Source organism: Zonotrichia leucophrys, chromosome 25 (assembly GCF_028769735.1).
Source record: "Zonotrichia leucophrys gambelii isolate GWCS_2022_RI chromosome 25, RI_Zleu_2.0, whole genome shotgun sequence".
Classification (NCBI taxonomy): domain Eukaryota; kingdom Metazoa; phylum Chordata; class Aves; order Passeriformes; family Passerellidae; genus Zonotrichia; species Zonotrichia leucophrys.
The window spans coordinates 2,730,616-2,750,347 of record NC_088194.1 but is presented as its reverse complement, the minus strand read 5'-3'; the positions used below and the strand labels follow the sequence as shown (position 1 = coordinate 2,750,347).

The window sequence follows — 19,732 nt, the reverse complement described above, 5'->3', positions numbered from 1 at the left end:
CACGGAGGGGGCCCAACACCCCCCGGTCTGTACAGTGGGGATGGGGGTGAAGAGGGGGGGCACTGGTTTGGGGGGGCTGGGGGCACTGGGAGGGGGTTTGGGGGGTCCCTGACCCAGTTTGGGGGGGCTGGGGTGGCACCGACCCCACATGGGGAGGGCTGGGGGGGAATTGTCCCAGTTTGGGGGTGCTGGGGGCACTGGTTTGGGGGCACCAGCCCAGTTTGGGGGGAATTGTCCCAGTTTGGGGGAGAATTGTCCCAGTTTGGGGGCACCAGCCCAGTTTGGGGCACTGGTTTTTGGGGGGCACTGGTTTGGGGGCACTGGCCCAGTTTGGGGCACTGGCCTAGTTTGGGGCACTGGTTTGGGGGCACTGGCCCAGTTTGGGGGGAATTGTCCCAGTTTGGGGGGAATTGTCCCAGTTTGGGGGCATTGGGGCACGGTTTGGGGGGCACCAGCCCAGTTTGGGGGCACTGGTTTGGGGCACTGGTTTGGGGGCACTGGCCCAGTTTGGGGCACTGGTTTTTGGGGGCACTGGTTTGGGGGCACTGGCCCAGTTTGGGGGCACCAGCCCAGTTTGGGGCACTGGTTTGGGGGCACCAGCCCAGTTTGGGGCACTGGGGTTTTTGGGGGGCACTGATTTGGGGATGTTGGGGTTTGGGGGGTCCTGGGGGGCTCCGGGCTGGACACGGCCCCGGTTTGGCTGGTGGGGGCCGGGGCACCCCCCGGATTTGGGATTTGGGATCATTTGGGGTTTGGGATTCGGGGCTGGAGCCGCGTGTCCGTTTGTCCGTGTCCGTTTGTCCGTGTCCGTGTCCCTGTCCCCACTCTGGCTGCTCCCGCTGTCCCCTGGGTTTGGCTGGTTTGGAGTTCCCAGGAATTCTTGGGATTGGCCACTCCGTGTCCATCCGGCTCCTGGTGGGGACATCCCGGAGCGGGGACATCCCAAAACTGGGGACATCCCAAAAGTGGGGACATCTCAGAACTGGGGACATCCCAGAGTGGGGACATCCCAAAAGTGGGGACATCTCAGAACGGGGACATCCCAGAGGAGCAGGAACATCCTGGGGTCAGGGCATTCCGGTCCCATGGGCCATCCTGGGATCGGATCATTCCAATGTTGGAGGATCTGATGGAACGTTCTGGTGTTGGAAAATTCTGGTCCTGGATCCCTCTGGGCATCCCCAGGGTGGAACATTCCGGATTGGAGCATCCTGGTGTGGGACCATCCCAGGGATGGAGCGTCCTGCTGTGGGATCCTCTGCTGTGGGATCATCCCATTGTGGGATCCTCTCCTGTGGGATCTCCTGTTGTGGGATGTCCTGCTGTGGAATCCTCTGCTGTGGGATCTACTGTGGGATCTCCTGCTGTGGGATCATCCCATTGTGGGATCCTCTCCTGTGGGATCTCCTGTTGTGGGATTGTCCTGCTCTGGGATCCTCTGCTGTGGGATCTTCTGCTATGGGATCATCCCATTGTGGGATGTCCTGCTGTGGGATCTTCTTCTGTGGAATCATCTGCTGTGGGATCTCCTGCTGTGGGATCCTCTGCTGTGGGATCATCCTGCTGTGGGATCTCCTGCTGTGGGATCATCTGCTGTAGGATCTACTGTGGGATCCTCTCCTGTGGGATCATCCCATTGTGGGATCCTCTGCTGTGGGATCCTCTCCTGTGGGATCTCCTGTTGTTGGTTCGTCCTGCTCTGGGATCCTCTCCTGTAGGATCTACTGTGGGATCTCCTGCTCTGGGATCATCCCACTGTGGGATCCTCTCCTGTGGGATCTCCTGTTGTGGGTTCATCCTGCTCTGGGATCTCCTCCTGTGGGATCTTCTGCTGTGGGATCATCCCAGTATCAGAGCATCCCCGTGATGGAACATTCTGGTATCGGAGCATCCTGGTCCCAGAGCGTGCCAGTGTCAGAACATCCCAGTGTGGAACATCCCAGTGTGGAACATCCCAGTATGGAGCATCCCAGTATGGGACATCCCAGTATGGATCATCCCAGTGCTGGACCAGAGCAGGGCTGGAGCATCCCAGTATGGAACATCCCAGTGTGGAGCCATCCCAGTGCTGGAGCAGAGCGGGGCTGGAGCAGAGCGGGGCTGGGGCATCCCAGTTTGGAGCATCCCAGTATGGGACATCCCAGTATGGGACATCCCAGTATGGGATCACTCCAGTGTGGGATCTCCAGCTGTGGGATCATCCCAGTCTCAGAGCATCCCCGTGGTGGAACATTCTGGTATTGGAGCATCCTGGTCCCAGTGTCTGAACATCCCAGTGCTGGACCAGAGCAGGGCTGGAGCATCCCAGTATGGAACATCCCAGTATGGAACATCCCAGTATGGAGCATCCCAGTATGGAGCATGCCAGTATGGAGCATCCCAGTGTGGGACATCCCAGTGCTGCTCCATCCCAGTCCATCCCAGTACTGATCCCTCCCAGTGCCAGCCTATCCCAGTGCCAGTCCATCCCAGTAACGGAGCATCCCAGTGCCAATCCATCCCAGTGCCAGTTTATCCCAGTACGTCCATCTCAGTGCCAATCCATCCCAGTGCCAATCCATCCCAATGCCAGTCCATCCCAGTGCCAGTCCATCCCAGTAACGGAGCATCCCAGTGCCAATCCATCCCAGTGCCAGTTTATCCCAGTGCCATCCATCCCAGTGCCTATCCATCCCAGTGCCAATCCATCCCAGTGCCAGTTTATCCCAGTACGTCCATCTCAGTGCCAATCCATCCCAGTGCCAGTCCATCCCACTCCCAGTCTATCCCAGTGCCAGTCCATCCCAGTGCCAATCCATCCCAGTGCCAGTTTATCCCAGTACCAGTCCATCCCAGTCCCAGTCTATCCCATTATCAGCCCATCCCAGTACCAGTTTACCCAATACCAGTTTATCCCAGTGCCAGTTTATCCCAATACCAGTCCATCCCAGTGCCAGTCCATCCCAGTCCCAGCCTATCCCATTATCAGCCCATCCCAGTCCCAGTTTATCCCATCCCATCCCAGTGCTGGCCCATCCCGAGGGGAAACTGAGGCAGGCTGTGGGCGGAGCGGGTGGCAGTGGCAGTGTTGGGGTCCCGCTGCGCCCCCGGGAGGACACTGGGGAAGGGGGGGGGGCCGTGTGCCCCCCTTTGGGACCCCCAAAAACCCCCAGGACCCCCCCAAGAGACCCCCCCCCATCCCAGTTTGGAGCTGCTTTTGGTCCTGTTTGGTGAGAAAAGCCCCAAGAAGGGTCCTGGGGAGGGGGGGGTGGAATGAGGGGGGGTCCTTTTGGGGTCCCCCAGGGTGGGCACGGCCCCCCCAAAAACAGAGTGGATGTGGCTGCTGGGGGGGGGCACTGGTACCCTGCACTGGGATGGACTGGGATGGACTGGGATGGACTGGGGGGGTCGGGTGGGGCCTGGAGGGGGGGTCCATCCTTCCTGAGCGTGGGGGGGTCTGGGGCCCCCCCCCAGCAGGACCGAGCCCCCCCGCCCCCCCCCCGGGCACCGCTGGGTTTGGGGGGGCTGCTCTGCAATGGGGGGGCACCCAAAGGTGCTGCTCCGGAGCCTCCGGACCTGGGGAGGGAAAATTCAGGGATGGAGGGGTTAAATAGGGTTGGGGGGGCACTTCCTGCCCCCTCAAAACCCTGGGACACCCCAAATCCCAGTGGGGGACACCTCAAATACCCCCCTGGGCATTTCCAGCCTCCCAAAACCCTGGGACACCCCAAATCCCAATGGGGGACATCCCAACCTGGGGGGTTTTGGGGGGTTCCCAGCCCTGGGGGGGTCATGGGGGGGTCAAGGGAAGTTCTGAGGGGAGGTCCTGGGGGGGTCTCAAGGGGATCCCTGGGGGTTTTCTATCCCTGGAGAAGTTCCAGGGGGTCCCAGGGAGTCCCAGGGGTGTCCCCGAGGTGTCCTGAGGGTCAGGACAGGGGTCCTGAGAGTCCTGGGGGTGTCCCAAGATGTCCCAGGGGTGTCCCAGGGGTGTCCCCGAGGTGTCCCGGGGGATCTCAGGGTGTCCCAGAGGGTTCCAGGATGTCCAAGGGGTGTCCTGGGGATGTCCCAGGTGGTCCTGAGGGTGCCCCAGGGGTGTCCCAGGGGGTCCTGAGGGTCCTGAGGGTGTCCCTGAGGTGTCCCAGGGGTGTCCCCGAGGTGTCCCAGGGGATCCCAGGTGGTCTCAGGGTGTCCCAGAGGGTTCCAGGATGTCCAAGGGGTGTCCTAGGGATGTCCCGGGGGGTCCTGGGTGTCCCCGGGTGTCCCAGGGGTGTCCTGAGGGTGCCCCAGGGGTGTCCCAGGGGGTCCCAGGGGGTCTCACCAGGCTCAGTAGGGCCGGTTGGCGTCTTTGGGCCTCTTGAGCTGCACCTTGAGCCGCTTCATCCCGATCTGGAAACCGTTCATGGCCTGGATGGCGGCCTGGGCGCTCGCGGGGTTGTCAAAGCTCACGAAGCCTGCGGTGACATCGGGGACATCCGGGGAGGGGTGGGGACATTGGGGACATGGCGGAAATACGGGGACATGGAGGACATGAAGGACATGGAGGATTTGGGGACATTGTCCCCATGTCCCCCTATCCCAACGTCCCCAATGTCTCCAGTATCCACATATCCCACATCCCAATGTCACCATTGTCCCTCTGTCCCTGTGTCCCCATGTCCCCAGTGTCCCCAATGTCCCCATTGTCACCAACATCCTCAACGTCCCCATTGTCTCCAGTGTCCCCATTGTCCCTGATGTCCCCAATGTCCCCATTGTCCCTGATGTCCTCATTGTCCCCAATGTCCCCGATATCCACATTGTCCCCAATGTCCCCGATGTCCCCATTGTCCCCAATGTCCCCATTGTCCCCATTGTCCCCAATGTCCCCATTGTCCCCATTGTCCCCAATGTCCCCGATGTCCCCATTGTCACCAACATCAACGTCTCCATTGTCTCCAGTGTCCCCAATGTCCCCATTATGCCCAATGTTCCCATTGTCCCCAAAGTCCCCATTATCCCCATTGTCCCCGATGTCCCCATTGTCCCCAATGTCCCCGATGTCCCCAATGTCCCCATTATCCCCAATATCTTCAATGCCCCCAATGTCCCCATTGTCCCTGATGTCCCCAATGTCCCCATTGTCCCCCTTGTCCCCATTGCCCCCAACGTCCCCGTTGCCCCCAATGTCCCCAATATCCCCATTGTCCCCGTGTCCCTACCGAAGCACTTGCTCTGGTTGGTGGCCCTGTCCACGAAGACCTTGGCGGAGATGACGTTGCCGAAGGGGAGGAACATCTGCAGGATCTCGGTGTCGGCGAACTCCTGGGGCAGGTGGTAGATGAAGATGTTACAGCCCTCGGGGCCTGCGGAGGGAGCGGGGTCACACCTGGGACTGCGTCCCCAAAACCGAGCGGACCCCAAAACCGGGGCTGCAAACCAAACCCAACATGGGACCCCAAAACCGGGGCTGCCAAACCAAACCCAACATGGGACCCCAAAACCGGGGCTGCAAACCAAACCCAACATGGGACCCCAAAACCGGGGCTGCCAAACCAAAATGGACACAGCACCCAAAACCGGGGCTGCTAACCCAAACCAGACATGGGACCCCAAAACTCGGGGTCCTAACCCAAAACTGACCGGACCCCACAGCCGGGGCTGCCAACCCAGACCAGACACAGGACCCCAAAACTGAGGGTGCCAAACCAAACCAGACACGGGACCCCAAACCGGGGCTGCCAACCCAAAACTGACAGGACCCCACAGCCGGGCTGCAACCAAACTGGACACGGACCCCAAAACTGGGTGCCAAACCAAACCGGACACGGGACCCCACAGCCGGGGCTGCCAAACCAAACTGGACACAGGACCCCAAAACTGGGGGTCTTAACCCAAAACTGACACGGGATCCCAAAACCGGGGCTGCCAAACTAAACCGGACACAGGATCCCAAAACCGGGGGTGCCAACCCAAAGCCACATGGGATCCCAAAACTCAGGCTCCAACCCAAACCCAGCATGGGACCCCAAAACCACAGCTCTCAACCCAAAACCAACACAGGACCCAAAGCAGGGCTGCCAACCCAAACTGGACATGGGACCCAAAACGAGCTCTCAACCCAAACCAACAGACCCAAGACCAGGGCTCCACCCAAATGACATGGGACTCCAAAACCGGGGCACTCAACCCAAACCTGACATGGACCCCAAAACTGGGGGTCTCAACCCAAACGAAACACAGGACCCCAAAACCGGGACTCTCAACCCAAACCCGACAAGGACCCTTTTGGGGGGGTCCCGGGGGAATCTCAGGGGTCCCAGGGAGTTTTGGGGGTCTGGGGTGTTTGGGGGAGGTCCTGGAGGGTCCCGGCGGGGGTCTTGGGGGTCAGGGGAGTTTTGGGGGTCCCGGGGGGGTCTCACCTTCACGCTGCTGCTGCTGCGGGGGGGGCGGGGGGGCGAGCAGGGGTCCCGGGGGGGCGAAGGCCGGGCTCACCAGCCCGTAGGCGGCCGGGTACGCGGCTGGGGGCACGGGGGGCATGGGGGGCACGGGGTCACCGGGGCCATCGGTGCCACCAGTGCCACCCCAGTGCCCGCCCAGTGCCGTACAACACCCTCCCAAAGCCACCAGTGCCACCCCAGTGCCACCCCAGTGCCACCCCAGTGCCCCCAGGGCTGTACAACACCGTCCCAAAGCCATTGGTGCCACCCCAGTGCCCGCCCAGTGCCTGCCCAGTGTCACCCAACAACCTCCCAGTGCCCCCCAGTACCCCACAACACACCCCCAGTTCCTCCCACTGCCCTCCCAGTTCCCCCCAGTGCCCATCAAGAGCTCCCCCATTGCCCTTCTCAGTTCTCCCAGTGCCCTCCCAGTGCCCCCAATGCCACACAACAACCCCCCAGTACTTCCCAGTGCCATCCCAGTGCTCCCCAGTACCACACAACCGCCTCCCAGTGCCCTCCCAGTACCCCCCAGTGCCCTCCCAGTGCCACACAACAATCCCCCAGTCCCTCCCAGTGCCCCCTCAGTCCCTCCCAGTGCCCTCCCAGTGCCACACACCCCCCTCCCAGTGCCCCCTCAGTCCCTCCCAGTGCCACACATCCCCTCCCAGTCCCTCCCAGTGCCTTCCCAGTGCCCTCCCAGTGCCACACAACAATCCCCCAGTCCCTCCAGTACCCCCAGTGCCCTCCAGTGCCACACAACATCCCCCAGTCCCTCCCAGTACCACACACCCCCCTCCCAGTGCCCCTCAGTCCCTCCCAGTGCTCCCAGTGCCCTCCCAGTCCCTCCCAGTTGCCCCAGTACGCACCAGTGTAGTGCTGCATGCCAGCGTACGCCTGCTGCAGGGGGTCCCCGGGGGCCGCGGGGCTCTGGGCTGGGGGCACAGGGGGGGTTAGGGGGGGGCCCGGCGGGGCTCGGGGGGGCTGGGGAGGGGTCGGGGGGCACCTGGGAAGGGGGGGACCCCCCCGGCGTAGACGGCGTCGGGGGCGGGGGGTCCCGCGGGCTGCGCGGGCACGGGGCTGTAGCCGTTGACGCTCAGCGGGGCCGCGATGGCCGGGACGGGGGTGGCCGCCATGGCCGGGGGGGTGCTGGTTCCTGGGGAGGAACGGTCAGAGAGGGTCAGCACCGGGACAGAGCCGGGACAGCACCGGGACAGCACCGGGACAGAGCCGGGACAGCGCCGGGACAGTGCCGGGACAGCCCGGACAGCCGGACAGACGACAGACCGGACAGCGCACCGGGACAGACCGGGACAGCACGGGACAGGCCGGGACAGCACCGGTCAGCCCGGACAGCACCGGGACAGCACCGGGACAGCACCGGGACAGCACCGACACCCGGGGACACCACGGGACACCAGCCGGGACACACGGACACACCGGAGAAGGGAACCTCACACGGGTTTGGTGGTGGTTGAGTGTCCCCGTCCCATCTGTGGTGGCCCTGTCCCATTCATGGTATCTCCATCTCATCCATGATGTCCCCATTTATCCCATGTTCCATCCTTGGTGTCCCCATCCCATCCCTGGTGTCCCCCCAGTGTCCCCCCCATATTCCCTGTCCCATCCCAGGTGTCCCTCCCCATTGTCCCCATGCCCTCTGCAACCCATCCCATGTCCCCATCCCTGGTGTCCCCATTCCTGTGTCCCCTCTCCAGTGTCCCCCATCCCTGGTGTCCCCATCCCATGTCCCCACCCATCCCAATGTCCCCATCCCTGGTGTCCCCCCATTGTCCCCATCCCTGTGTCCCCACATCCTGGTGTCCCCCCAGTGTCCCCCCCATATTCCCTGTCCCATCCCAGGTGTCCCTCCCCATTGTCCCCATCCCTGCTGCCCCCCATGCCCATGTCCCCCATGCCCTCCCCGCTGTCCCGCTGTCCCTGTCCCCGTTACCTGAGGAGGGTGGCAGGGGGGTGGCGATGAGCCCGTTGGGGTTGACCGTGCCCATGTGCTGCATCTGGACGGCCATGGTGGCCATGGGGCTGAGGTAGGCCGAGTGCGCGGCCACCAGGGCCGCCTGCTGCTGCATCAGCTGTGGGGACACGCCTGGCACCGCGCGGCCACCGCGGCCACCGCCGCCCCGGGAGCCACCAACACCCCGGGAACCCACCCTGGTGCCACCAAGACCCTGGGAGCCACCCTGGTGCCACCAACACCCCGGGATGTGTGACCAGCACATCCCCATGGAAAGTCACCCCGGTGTCCCCATCCAGACGAGCATGTCCCCATGGATGTCACCCCAGTGTCCCATCCAGGACCAGCACATCCCCATGGATGTCACCCCCGTGTCCCATCTGGGACCAGCATCTCCCCATGGATGTCACCTCAGGACCATCATGTCCCCATGGATGTCACCCCAGTGCCACCAACACCCTGGGACGTGGGACCAGCATGTCCCCATGGATGTCACCTTGGTATCCCATCTAGGACCAACATGTCCCCATGGATGTCACCAGTGTCCATCTGGGACCAGCATCTCCCCATGGATGTCACCCAGGACCAACATGTCCCCATGGATGTCACCCCAGTGCCACCAACACCCCGGGCATGGGACCAGCACATCCCCATGGATGTCACCCCCGTGTCCCATCTAGGACCAGCATCTCCCCATGGATGTCACCCTGGTGCCACCAACACCCTGGGACATGGGGACATGGGCTCCTCATGGATGTCCCATCACAGGGTTTGGGACTGTCACCTTGCCATGGATGTCACCTCGGTGTCCATCCCCATCCATCACCAATCACCCCCAACCACCTCAGGCTGGATTTTGGGGGGTCCCCACCCCCTTCCCTTTGATCCCCCCAGTGTCCCCAATGTCCTCATGTCCCCAGTGTCCCCAATGTCCCCAATGTCCCCAGTGTCCCCAATGTCCCCAATGTCCCCAGTGTCCCAAATGTCCCCAATGTCCCCAGTGTCCCCAATGTCCCCAGTGTCCCCAGTGTCCCCAATGTCCCCAGTGTCCCCAATGTCCCCATGTCCCCATGTCCCCAATGTCCCCAATGTCCCCATGTCCCCAGTGTCCCCAATGTCCCCATGTCCCCAGTGTCCCCAATGTCCCCAATGTCCCCAATGTCCCCAGTGTCCCCAATGTCCCCAATGTCCCCAATGTCCCCAATGTCCCCAGTGTCCCCAGTGTCCCCAGTCCCCGTACCGCCTGCGTGTAGGCGCTGTAGGCGCCGAACTGGAGGGCGATGGGGCTGAACATGCCCAGCTGGCTGGCCACCTGCTGCATGCGCCGCAGCCCCCGCTCCTTCTCCGTGTCCGCAAACTTCACCACCAGGCTGGACGAGGCGCCCTGCGGGGACACGGCGGCCACTCGCGGTCACTTGTGGTCACTCGTGGTCAGTTGGGGCCATTCGGGGTCACACGGGGCAGGGCAGTGGTGGGAGCAGTGATGGGAGTGATGGTTGGGTTGTAATGGGGTGAGGATGATGGTGGAGGTGATGAAGAAGATGAGGATGGGGTTGATGATGCAGACATTGGTGAGGATGATCATGGGATGATGGTGGAGACAGTGGTGAGGATGATGAAGGAGATGAAGGGGAGGATGGTGGGGACAGTGGTAAGGATGATGATGGGACAATGACAGAAGATGAAGAGGATGAAGGAGATGATGATCGTGGGATGATGGTGGAGACAGTGGTGAGGATGATGATGGGACAATGGCAGAGAAGATGAAGAGGATGATGAAGGAGATGAAGGGGAGGATGGTGGGGACAGCGGTAAGGATGACAACGGGATGATGATGCACACATTGGTGAGGATGGTGATGGGAATGATGAAGGAGTTCACAAAGCAGAGGATGGTGGGAACAGTGATGAGGATGAGGAAGGTGATGATGGGGGTGATGGGTTGATTGTGGAGATGATGCGGACAGTGGTGGGGGTGATGAAGATGATGAAGAGGATGATGATGGGAATGATGGGTGGGTTGTAATGGGGGGAGGATGATGGTGGATTCGGCAAGGAAGGAGGGCATGAGGAAGATGATGGTGGGGACAATGGTGGAGACAATTGAGGGGGATGAATGATGAAAAAGGTGATGAAGAGGACGACGGTGGAGATGATGGTGAGGATGATGATGGGATGATGATGGGGATGGTGGTTAGGTGATAACAGATGAGGATGATGAGGGGACATTGAAGAGGTGATGAAGAAGAGGGTGAGAGGGATGGTGGTGGGGTCAGCGTTGAGGATGATGATGGAGTGATGAAGAGGATGGTGGGGACAGTAATGAGGATGATGAGGAGGATGATGAAGAGGTGGCAAACAACACAATGAGGATGATGAAGGAGATGATGATGAGGATGGAGATGATGGTGACAATGGGGATGACAACAATGACGAGGATGATGAAGAGGACAATGAAGGGGACAATGATGGGGATGATGAAGGGGATGACAAAGGGGACGATGAAGAGGATGCTGAAGGTGACAGCGCAGGGGATGATGATGAGGACAGTGATGAGGCGATGAAGGGGACGGTGACAAAGGTGACACCGCAGGTGACAGCGCCAAGGACGGTCCCTCACCGGCAGCGTGCGGCTCCCGTGCAGGGCGGCGATGGCGGCCTGGGCCTCCGCGTGGCTCTGGAACTTGACGAAGGCGCAGCCTGGGGACATCAGAGACATTGGGGACATCGGGGTCATCAGGGACATCGGGGACATCGGGAACATCAGGGTCATCAGGGACATTGGGGACATTGGGGACATCAGGAACATCGGGGTCATCAGGGACATTGGGGACATCAGGGACAGCGGGGACACTAGGAACATTGGGTACATTGGAGACATTGGGGACATTCGGTACATTGGAGACGTTAGGGACATTGGGGACATTGGGGACATTGGGGACATCAGCTTTGTGGCAGCTCCAGGGAGCTCTGGGGGTCCCACCCCACCCCTGCACCCCCATCACCCCATGGACCCCCCAAACCCCATTAACCCCATCCCTGCCGTGCTCCCCATTAACCCCATCCCTGCCCCACAGATCTCCCTATGCCCTGCTGCCACCTGCAGTGTCCCCATGCCCGCCATGTTGTCCCAGTGCCAGTGCAGTGTCCCAGGGCCACCTATGGTGTCCTGGTGTCCCCATGCTGGTGTCCTGGTCCCACCTGCAGTGTCCCTGTGCCTTTGTCCCCATGCCCATGTCCCCATGCCCATATCCTGGTGCCACCCACAGTGTCCCCATGCCTGTGACCCCATGCTCGCATCCCCATGCCCATGTCCCAGTGCCACCTGCAGTGTCCCTGTGCCGGTGCCCTCGTGCCCGTGTCTTCATGACGGTGTCCCTGTGCCCATGTCCCCATGGCCATGTCCCCATGCCATGTGCCAGTGCCACCTGTGGTGTCCCTGTGCCCATGTCCCTGTGCCCATGTCCCCATGGCCATGTCCCCATGCCGTGTGACACCTGTGGTGTCCCTGTGTCCGTGTCCCCATGCCGTGTGCCAGTGCCACCTGTGGTGTCCCTGTGCCCATGTCCCTGTGCCCATGTCCCTGTGCCCATGTCCCCATGGCCATGTCCCCATGCCGTGTGACACCTGTGGTGTCCCTGTGCCCATGTCCCTGTGCCCACGTCCCCATGCCGTGTCCCAGTGCCCTGGTGACCCCCGTGGGACCCCCCAGGACCCCCAAGTGACCCTGCCCACCCCAGGATGTCCCCCCACCTTTGCTGGTGCCATCGGGGCCGCGCAGCACCGTGCACTCATCGATGGTGCCGAAGGGCTCGAACATCTTGCGCACGTCCTCGTCCGCCTGCTGCTTGCTCAGCATCCCCACAAAGAGCTTCCGGTCCTCTGTGGGACAGCGACGGTGACATCGGGACATGGGCATGGGGACAGGGGCACGGGGACACCATGGGTGGCATTGGGACATGGGCAGGGGGACGTGGGAACAAGGACACTGTGGATGGCGTTGGGACACCTTGCATGGCAGTGGGACATGGGCATGGGGACACCGCCATGGGGACACCGTGGGTGGTGCTGGGACACTGGCAGTGGGACATGGGCACCAGGACATTGCAGGTGGCATTGGGAGACCATGGGTGGCACTGGGACATGGGCATGGGGACACCACCATGGGGAGATATGGGCATGGGGATACCGTGGGTGGTGCTGGGACACTGGCAGTGGGACATGGGCACCAGGACACTGCAGGTGGCATTGGGAGACCGTGGGTGGCACTGGGACATGGGAACGGGGATATGGGCATGGGGACACGGGCATGGGGACATGAGCACCAGGACACCACCCTGAACTGGACAGGGGCACTGGGACATGGGCATGGGGACACTGCAGGTGGCCCTGGGACATAGCCATGGGGACACGGGCATGGGGACACCATGGGTGGCATTGGGACAGTGCAGGTGGCATTGGGACATCACGGATAGCATCGGGACATGGGCAGGGATGGCCATGGGGACATGGGCAAAGGGACACCGTGGGTGGCATCGAGACATGGACAGGGGGACAGGGGCATGGGGACACCACAGGTGGCACTGGGACACCATGGGTAGCATTGGGACAGGGACATGGCCATGGGGACATGGGCACAGGGACACCGTGGGTGGCATCGAGACATGGACAGGGGGACAGGGGCATGGGGACACCGCAGGTGGCACTGGGACATGGCCATGGGGACAAGAGCACAGGGACACTACAGGTGGCATTGGGACACTGGCACGGGGACACGGGCAGGGGGACACTGCGGGTGGCACCGGGATATGGGCAGGGAGACATTGGCATTGGGACATCATGGGTGGCATTGGGACACCTCAGGTGGCATTGGGACATGGGCAGTGGGGACACAGACATGGGACATGGGCACAGGGACATGGGCAGGGGGACACCATCATGGGGACATGGGCACTGGGACACAGGAACACCGCAGGTGGCATTGGGACACCATGGGTGGCATCAGGACACAGGGACACTGCGGGTGGCACTGGGACACGGGCACAGGGACCCGGGCATGGGGACACCGCAGATGGCACTGGGACACCAGCACGGGACACGGGCACCAGGACACTGCCGGTGGCACTGGGACACGGGCACAGGGACACAGGCACAGGGACACAGGCATGAGGACACAATGGGTGGCACCACGACACTGGCACAGGGACATGGGGACACGGGCATGGGGACAACATGGCTGGCACGGGGACACCACCACAGGGACATGGGCACCAGAACACTGTACTGGCACCGGGACACGGGCACAAGGACATCACAACTGGCACAGGGACATGGGCATGGGGATAGTGGCACGCAGAGGGGTGTGACACTGCAGGAAGGATGGAGACATTGGATGGGGACACTGGGATGGGATGGGGACACTGGGAATGGGAGGAGGGACATGGAGGGACACCCCAGATGGGGACAGGGACAGATGTGGGGGTCTCACACTGGGGGGTGGCCTTGGGGTAATTTGGGGACACCGGGGTTTGGGGACAGGGTGGTGAGGGTGAGTTCAGGGTAATTTAGGGGAAGATTCTGGGGATTTGGGGGTGATTTGGGGGTGATTTGGGTGGGGAATTTGGGGTGATTTTGTGGGATTTTAGGGGTGATTTGGGGGTGATTTTGGGGTTTTTGGGGGCGGTACCTCCTCGGCTCTCACTGTCCGCCGGCTTCACCTGGATGGGCCGGTTCATCTGGGGGGGGGGGGGGGACACAGGGGGGTTGGGGTCACACAGAGACCACCGAGACCTCCCCCTGAGCCCCCCAGTACCTCTCCCACCCCCTCAGAGCGTCCCAAACCCCCCCAAAGATGCTCCGGTCGCCATAGCAACGCCGGGCCTGCATCCCGTTACCTGGCAACGGGAGCCGCTGCCGGGGGGGGGGGGCGGGTTAATGAGCGCCCCTCCCCCCCCCGCGTTAATTGGGGGGGGGGGAATGGACCCAACCCCGCCCCTCCCCCCCCCCCACCCCGGAACCCCCCAGAGGAACGGGGGGGGGGAGGGGGAGGGCGCAGATGCGCGGTTGCCATGGCAACGGCCGGCTCCGCTCCATGGCAACCGCCCACTCATCCCCAATTTACCCATCGCCGTTGCCTGGCAACGCCGCTGACGTCATCAGCGCTCGCGATAAACAATGACGGGGATGGGGATGGGGATGGGGGGGGCGGGGATGGAGATTTGGGGAGGGGGGAAGAGGAGGAGACACCCCCCCCCCAGGCCTGGTGTGACCCCGCCCCCCCCCCAAAAACCCCTCAGGGTGTGGGGGAGGGGCGGCCGTGCCCCGTTTTTGGGGGGATTTGGGGCTTTTTGCGGAGGGGGGGAGGGATGATTTGGGGGCGGGTCCATCCCCGGCTGACCCCGCGCGTTCCTTTCGCCGCCGAAAGCGAAGGTGCCCCCCCCCCCCGAACCCGCCCCCCCCTCAATGAGCCCCAGATGGCGCTGGAAATGCCCCCCCCGGGTGGGGGCGGGGGGCGTTAATCCCCCCCTAATCCCCCCCCACCCCCTCCCCGCGCGTTGGATCAACCCAAAACAGGGGGGGGGGGTGACACACAAAGGGGGGGGGGCAAACAAAGCCCCCAAACCACACCGGGACCCCCCCCCCGTGCTCAGCGCAGCGCTGAGGGTGACGCCCCCTCCCCAAATTCCCAGCGCAGCGCGGGGGCAGCTGCTGGGGCGGGGCCGCTCTTAATCCCCCCCCCCCAAAATAAAAATAAACCCCCCCCCCCCCCATCCAAACCAACCCCCCCCAACCCAAATCCCCCCCGGATTTACGGCCCCAAATCCCGGGATTATCCCGGCCAAGCCAAATCCGCCCCCGGGCCTGGCGGGACACGCGCGGGGGGGGGGGGCCCTGAGACCCCTCCCCACTTTAGGGACCCCCAAATTCCCTCCCCGCCTTTTATCCCGCTCAGGAAACCTCAAACCCCCCCCCCAAAATCAGCCTGGGGGAGGGGATGAGAGGTGGGACCACCCCCCAAAATTAATTAGGGGTGGGGGGCACTGGGATTTCAGGACCCCCCCCAAATTCGGGGCTTTGTTGTCTCCGTGCCCGCCCGGCCGCGCTTCATTAGCGCCGGGCCCTCATTAGCGGCGTTAATTAAACACCCCAGGGATGTTCGGGGGCGCCCCCGGCCCCCCAAAAATCCCTCCGGTAGTGGGGGACGGGGTGGTCCTGAAATGGGGGGTGGGGGGGATTTTGGGGGGATTTTTAAGGGGTTTTGTGGTGATTTTTGGGGGATTTCAGGTTAATTTTTAGGGGTTTCAGGGCGATTTTTGGGGGGGGTTTCAGGGTAATTTTTAGGGGTGATTTTGGGGAATTTAGGGCTGATTTTTAAGGGGTTTTGTGGTGATTTTTAGGGGCATTTGAGGCTGATTTTTGGGGGGTTTCCGGGCGATTTTGGGGGGCTTTCAGGGTAATTTTTAGGGGCGATTTTGGGGGATTTAAGGGTGATTTTACGGGGGGCTTATAATTAATTTTTGGGTCGTTTCAGGGTGATTTTTGGGGGGTTTCCGAGCGATTTTGGGGGGGTTTCAGAGTAATTTTTAGGGGCGATTTTGGGGGATTTAAGGGTGATTTTTGGGGGTTATAATTAATTTTGGGTGTTCAGGTGATTTTGAGGGTTTAAGGGTAATTTTTAGGATGATTTGAGGATTTAAGGGTGATGTTTTTGGTTGGTTTCTGGGTAATTTCACTGCGATTTTTGGGGGTTTCGCTGTTATTTTTAGGGGTTTTATGGGGGGATTTTGGGGTGTCGCGGGTTGGGGCTCACAGGAGGGATTTGGGGGTGCCTCGGGGGGGTCCCCACGCCCCCCCACTCACCCCCGGCAGGGTTTTCTGCTCGTGCAGGGCGCTCTGGGCCTTCAGGGCCGACTCGCGGGCGCAGTAGGTCAGGAAGGCGCATCCTGGGGGCAAAGAAAAAGGGGTCGGGGGGCGTCAGGGGGACCCCCGAGGTGTCCTCACCCCTAAATCGAGGTGACACAGAGGGTCTGGAGTGGCCAGAGAGCCCCCAAAAATAGCGGGACCCCCCCCAGAACACCCACAGCCCCCCCAGAGACCCCAAATAACCCCCAAAAATCCCAAATAACCCCCCAAAAATCCCAAATAACCCCAAAAATCCCATAACCCCCAGACTCCAACAGCCCCCAGACCAAATAACCCCAAAAATCCAAATAACCAAAAATCCAATAACTCCCCAGACTCCAAACAGCCCCCCCAGACCCCAAATAACCCCCAAAAATCCCAAATAACCCCCGACCCCAAATAACCCCTACAGACCCCAGACCCCTCCTCACACCACCCAACCACCCCCCACAGACCCCAAAAGCCCCCAGACCCCACATTTTGGCACAGTGACCCCCCTAAGACCCCTGGGGGTCCTATAGAGACCCCGAGGACCCCTTGAAACCTCCCCAATTTTGGTGTCGAGGGTTTGGGGGGCTCAGAGCCCCCCTCCGGGTGTTGTTGGGGACACCCCCGGCATGGGCAGCAGGGTCCTGTCACTGTCACCCCCATGCCCAGGGACCCCCGGAGGCGGTGTCACCCCCAGGGACACACAGTGACCGTGTGACGCCCCAAAAACAGACACAACACCCCAAAACAACAACCGGACATCCCAAAATGACACCTGGAAACCCCCAAAACAACAACTGGACATCCCAAAATGACACCCAGAGACCCCCAAAACAACACCCAGACACCCCCAGCGTCACCCGGAGCCGGTGTCACCCTCACAGGGACCCACGGGGTGACCACGTGGCACCCAACACCCGCTTGGCACCCCAAAACAACACCCGACACAACAGCCGGACACCCCCAAGGGTTGGGTGTCACCTGGAGGGGCACCCACGTGACACCCAACACCCAAAACAACACCCGGCAGGGCCTGGAAGGGCTGCACACACCTGGCACGACACCCCAACAACAACACTACAGTAACGATACCCCAAGAACACCCCAACAATAGCTGGGCAAAGCACCCCAACAACACCCAAACAACAACACCCCGACAGCACCTAACAACAGCACCCAAACAACACCTGAACAACAACACCCCAACAGCACCTAACAACAACAGCCCAGCAAAAAACCAGCCCAAGAACACCCCAGCAGCAGCAACAGCCCAACAACAACAGCCTGCACTCACTCAGCCCCACAACAGCCGGACTCAACACCCCACAGCTCACACCAGCACCACACAGCCGGCCCAGCCCCCGGGGTACAACACCGTGACCTGGGGCACCCTCGGCTGTTCCTGGGGCTGTTCCTGGTGCCCAGGGTTGTACCCAGGGCCTGCGGCTGTAGGCTGAGCTGTGGGTGTTGCTCAAGGCCTGCGGCTGTACTGGGGCTGTTCCTGGTGCTTTCGGTTGTACCCGGGGCTGTTCCCGGTACCGGGGGTTGTTTTGGGGGCCGTTCTCAGTTTCCAGTGCTCTCGGTTGTACCGGTACCGTTTGTGAGGCTGTTCCCGGTACCGGGGGCTGTTCCTGATGCCCTCGGTTGTACCTGGGGCTGTTCCCGGTACCGGGGGCTGTTCCCGGTGCCCTCGGTTGTACCCGGGGCTGTTCCCGGTACCCCAGGCCGTATCACGGTGCTAATCCCGGTGCCAGTGGCTGTTCCCGGTACCGGGGCCGTATCCTGGGGCCATTCCCGGTACCGGGAGCTGTTCCCAGTCCCGGGGACTCCATCCTGGGGCTGTTCCCGGTACCGGGGCTGTATCACAGGGCCGTCCCCGGTGTGGGAGCTGTTCCCGGTACCGGGAGCTGTTCTTGGTGCTGGAGGCCGTGGCTGGGGCTGTGCCCGGTACCGGGGCTGGATCCCGGGGCTATTCCCGGTGCTGGGGGCTGTTCCCAGTACCGGGGCCGCATTGCAAGGCCGCTCCCGGTACCGGGGCCATCTCCCGGGGCCGATCCTGGCTTCAGGGGCCGTTCCCGTTACCGGGGGCCGAATCCCAGGGCTGTTCCCGGTACTGGGAGCCACATCACGAGGCCATTCCCGGTACCGGCGGCTGCTCTCAGTACAGGGAGCCACATCCCCGAGCTAATCCCGGTACCGGGGCCCATTCCCGGTACCGGTGGCCGAATCCCGGGGCTCTCCCGTGCCCGCGCCCCGCACCCACCCCCGCTGCCCGGGCTGCCCCTGCCCCATTCCCACTGCCCGTTCCCGTTCCCTTTGCCCATCCCCGGTTGCCGGTTGCCGGTTCCGGTACCTTTGTGCATGCCGGTGTACTTGTCCTTGATGACGGTGAGCTCGTAGATTTTACCGAATTGCTCAAAAATCGGTTTCAGGTCCTTCTCCTCCAGGTGCCGCGGGATCTGCCCCACGAAGAGTTTGATGGCGTCCGGTTCCTTCATGGGGCCGCCGGGGGCTCCCCGGGCCCCGGGGCCGCTCCCGCTCCCCGCTATCACCGCCCGGCCTCGGCTCCCGGTGCTCCCGGCGGTGCCCGGTGCCCCGGCGCACACAAAGGACGAGGCGGCCCCGGGGCTCGGCTCGGCTCCGGGGACGGGGCGCGGCGGGGCGGGGGCAGCTCTGCCCGGGGGGCGGCGCTCCCGGCGCTCCCGGTGCGTCCCGGCCGTTTCCCGGGTGCTGCTCCCCAAAATCCCGGCGGATGCTGCGAGCGCCCGCCCCGCCGGTACCGCCCCGGTGGCCTCGGGGAGGGTCCCGGTACCGGGCGGGGGGCGGGGGGAGCTCAACGCCCGCTTCGGTTCATGGCGGCCGCCGGTTCCCGAGAGCCCCCGGTGGTGGCCGAGCCCGCCCCCCGCCCGCCCGCTGGGGCAGCGGCACCGGGTACCGGGTACCGGCACCGGGATCGGCACCGGGAGATGCTTTTCTCGCCCGGTTGGAGCCGCCCCGCCCCGCCCCGCCCGGTGCTGATGTCAGAGCGGCACCGGGGACCGGCACCGGCGGCGACACCGGGGACGAGAACTGGGAACCGGCTACGGGCACCGGGAGCGGATAACGGGCACCGGCACCGGGGTACGGGGCTCTGCCTGCCGGGCACCGGCACCGGCGACAACAGCGGGATCTGGAGTCACCGGCACCGGGGCTCTGGGAACCGGCTACCGGCACCGGCAACCGAGCAGCGGATAACGGGCACGGGGAGCGGCTGCGGCGGCAACACCGGGACTGCGAACGGGGAGCGGGCGCTCGGAACCGGGGACAACACCGGCACCGGGAACCAGGAGGGGGCGCCGGGCCCCGGTACCGGCCCCGCCCGGGCCCGGGGGCGGCTTGGGGGGGGGGGGGGGTTGGGGATGTTTTGGGGAGGGGGCGGGGCAGCTCCCGCGCGCATGCGCAGATTGGGGGGGGGGATACCGGGAGGGGGGAGG

The 19,732-nt window shown here is 62.9% G+C and overlaps 1 protein-coding gene across 1 annotated transcript; it reads right to left on the bottom strand.

Moving 5' to 3' along the window:
• Nucleotides 1-483: 483 nt before the first annotated feature.
• Nucleotides 484-19,228, bottom strand: CELF3 (CUGBP Elav-like family member 3). The gene is made up of 13 exons (XM_064732758.1): nt 18,613-19,228; nt 16,230-16,312; nt 14,056-14,104; nt 12,123-12,251; nt 10,990-11,069; nt 9,611-9,754; nt 8,350-8,488; nt 7,402-7,551; nt 7,265-7,330; nt 6,378-6,476; nt 5,178-5,321; nt 4,298-4,430; nt 484-3,555 (listed from the first exon to the last, which is right to left on the bottom strand). The coding sequence occupies exons 1-12, from the start codon at nt 18,755-18,757 to the stop codon at nt 4,303-4,305; spliced, it is 1,356 nt and encodes a 451-aa protein (XP_064588828.1). The 5' UTR covers nt 18,758-19,228; the 3' UTR covers nt 484-3,555; nt 4,298-4,302.
• Nucleotides 19,229-19,732: the final 504 nt, after the last annotated feature.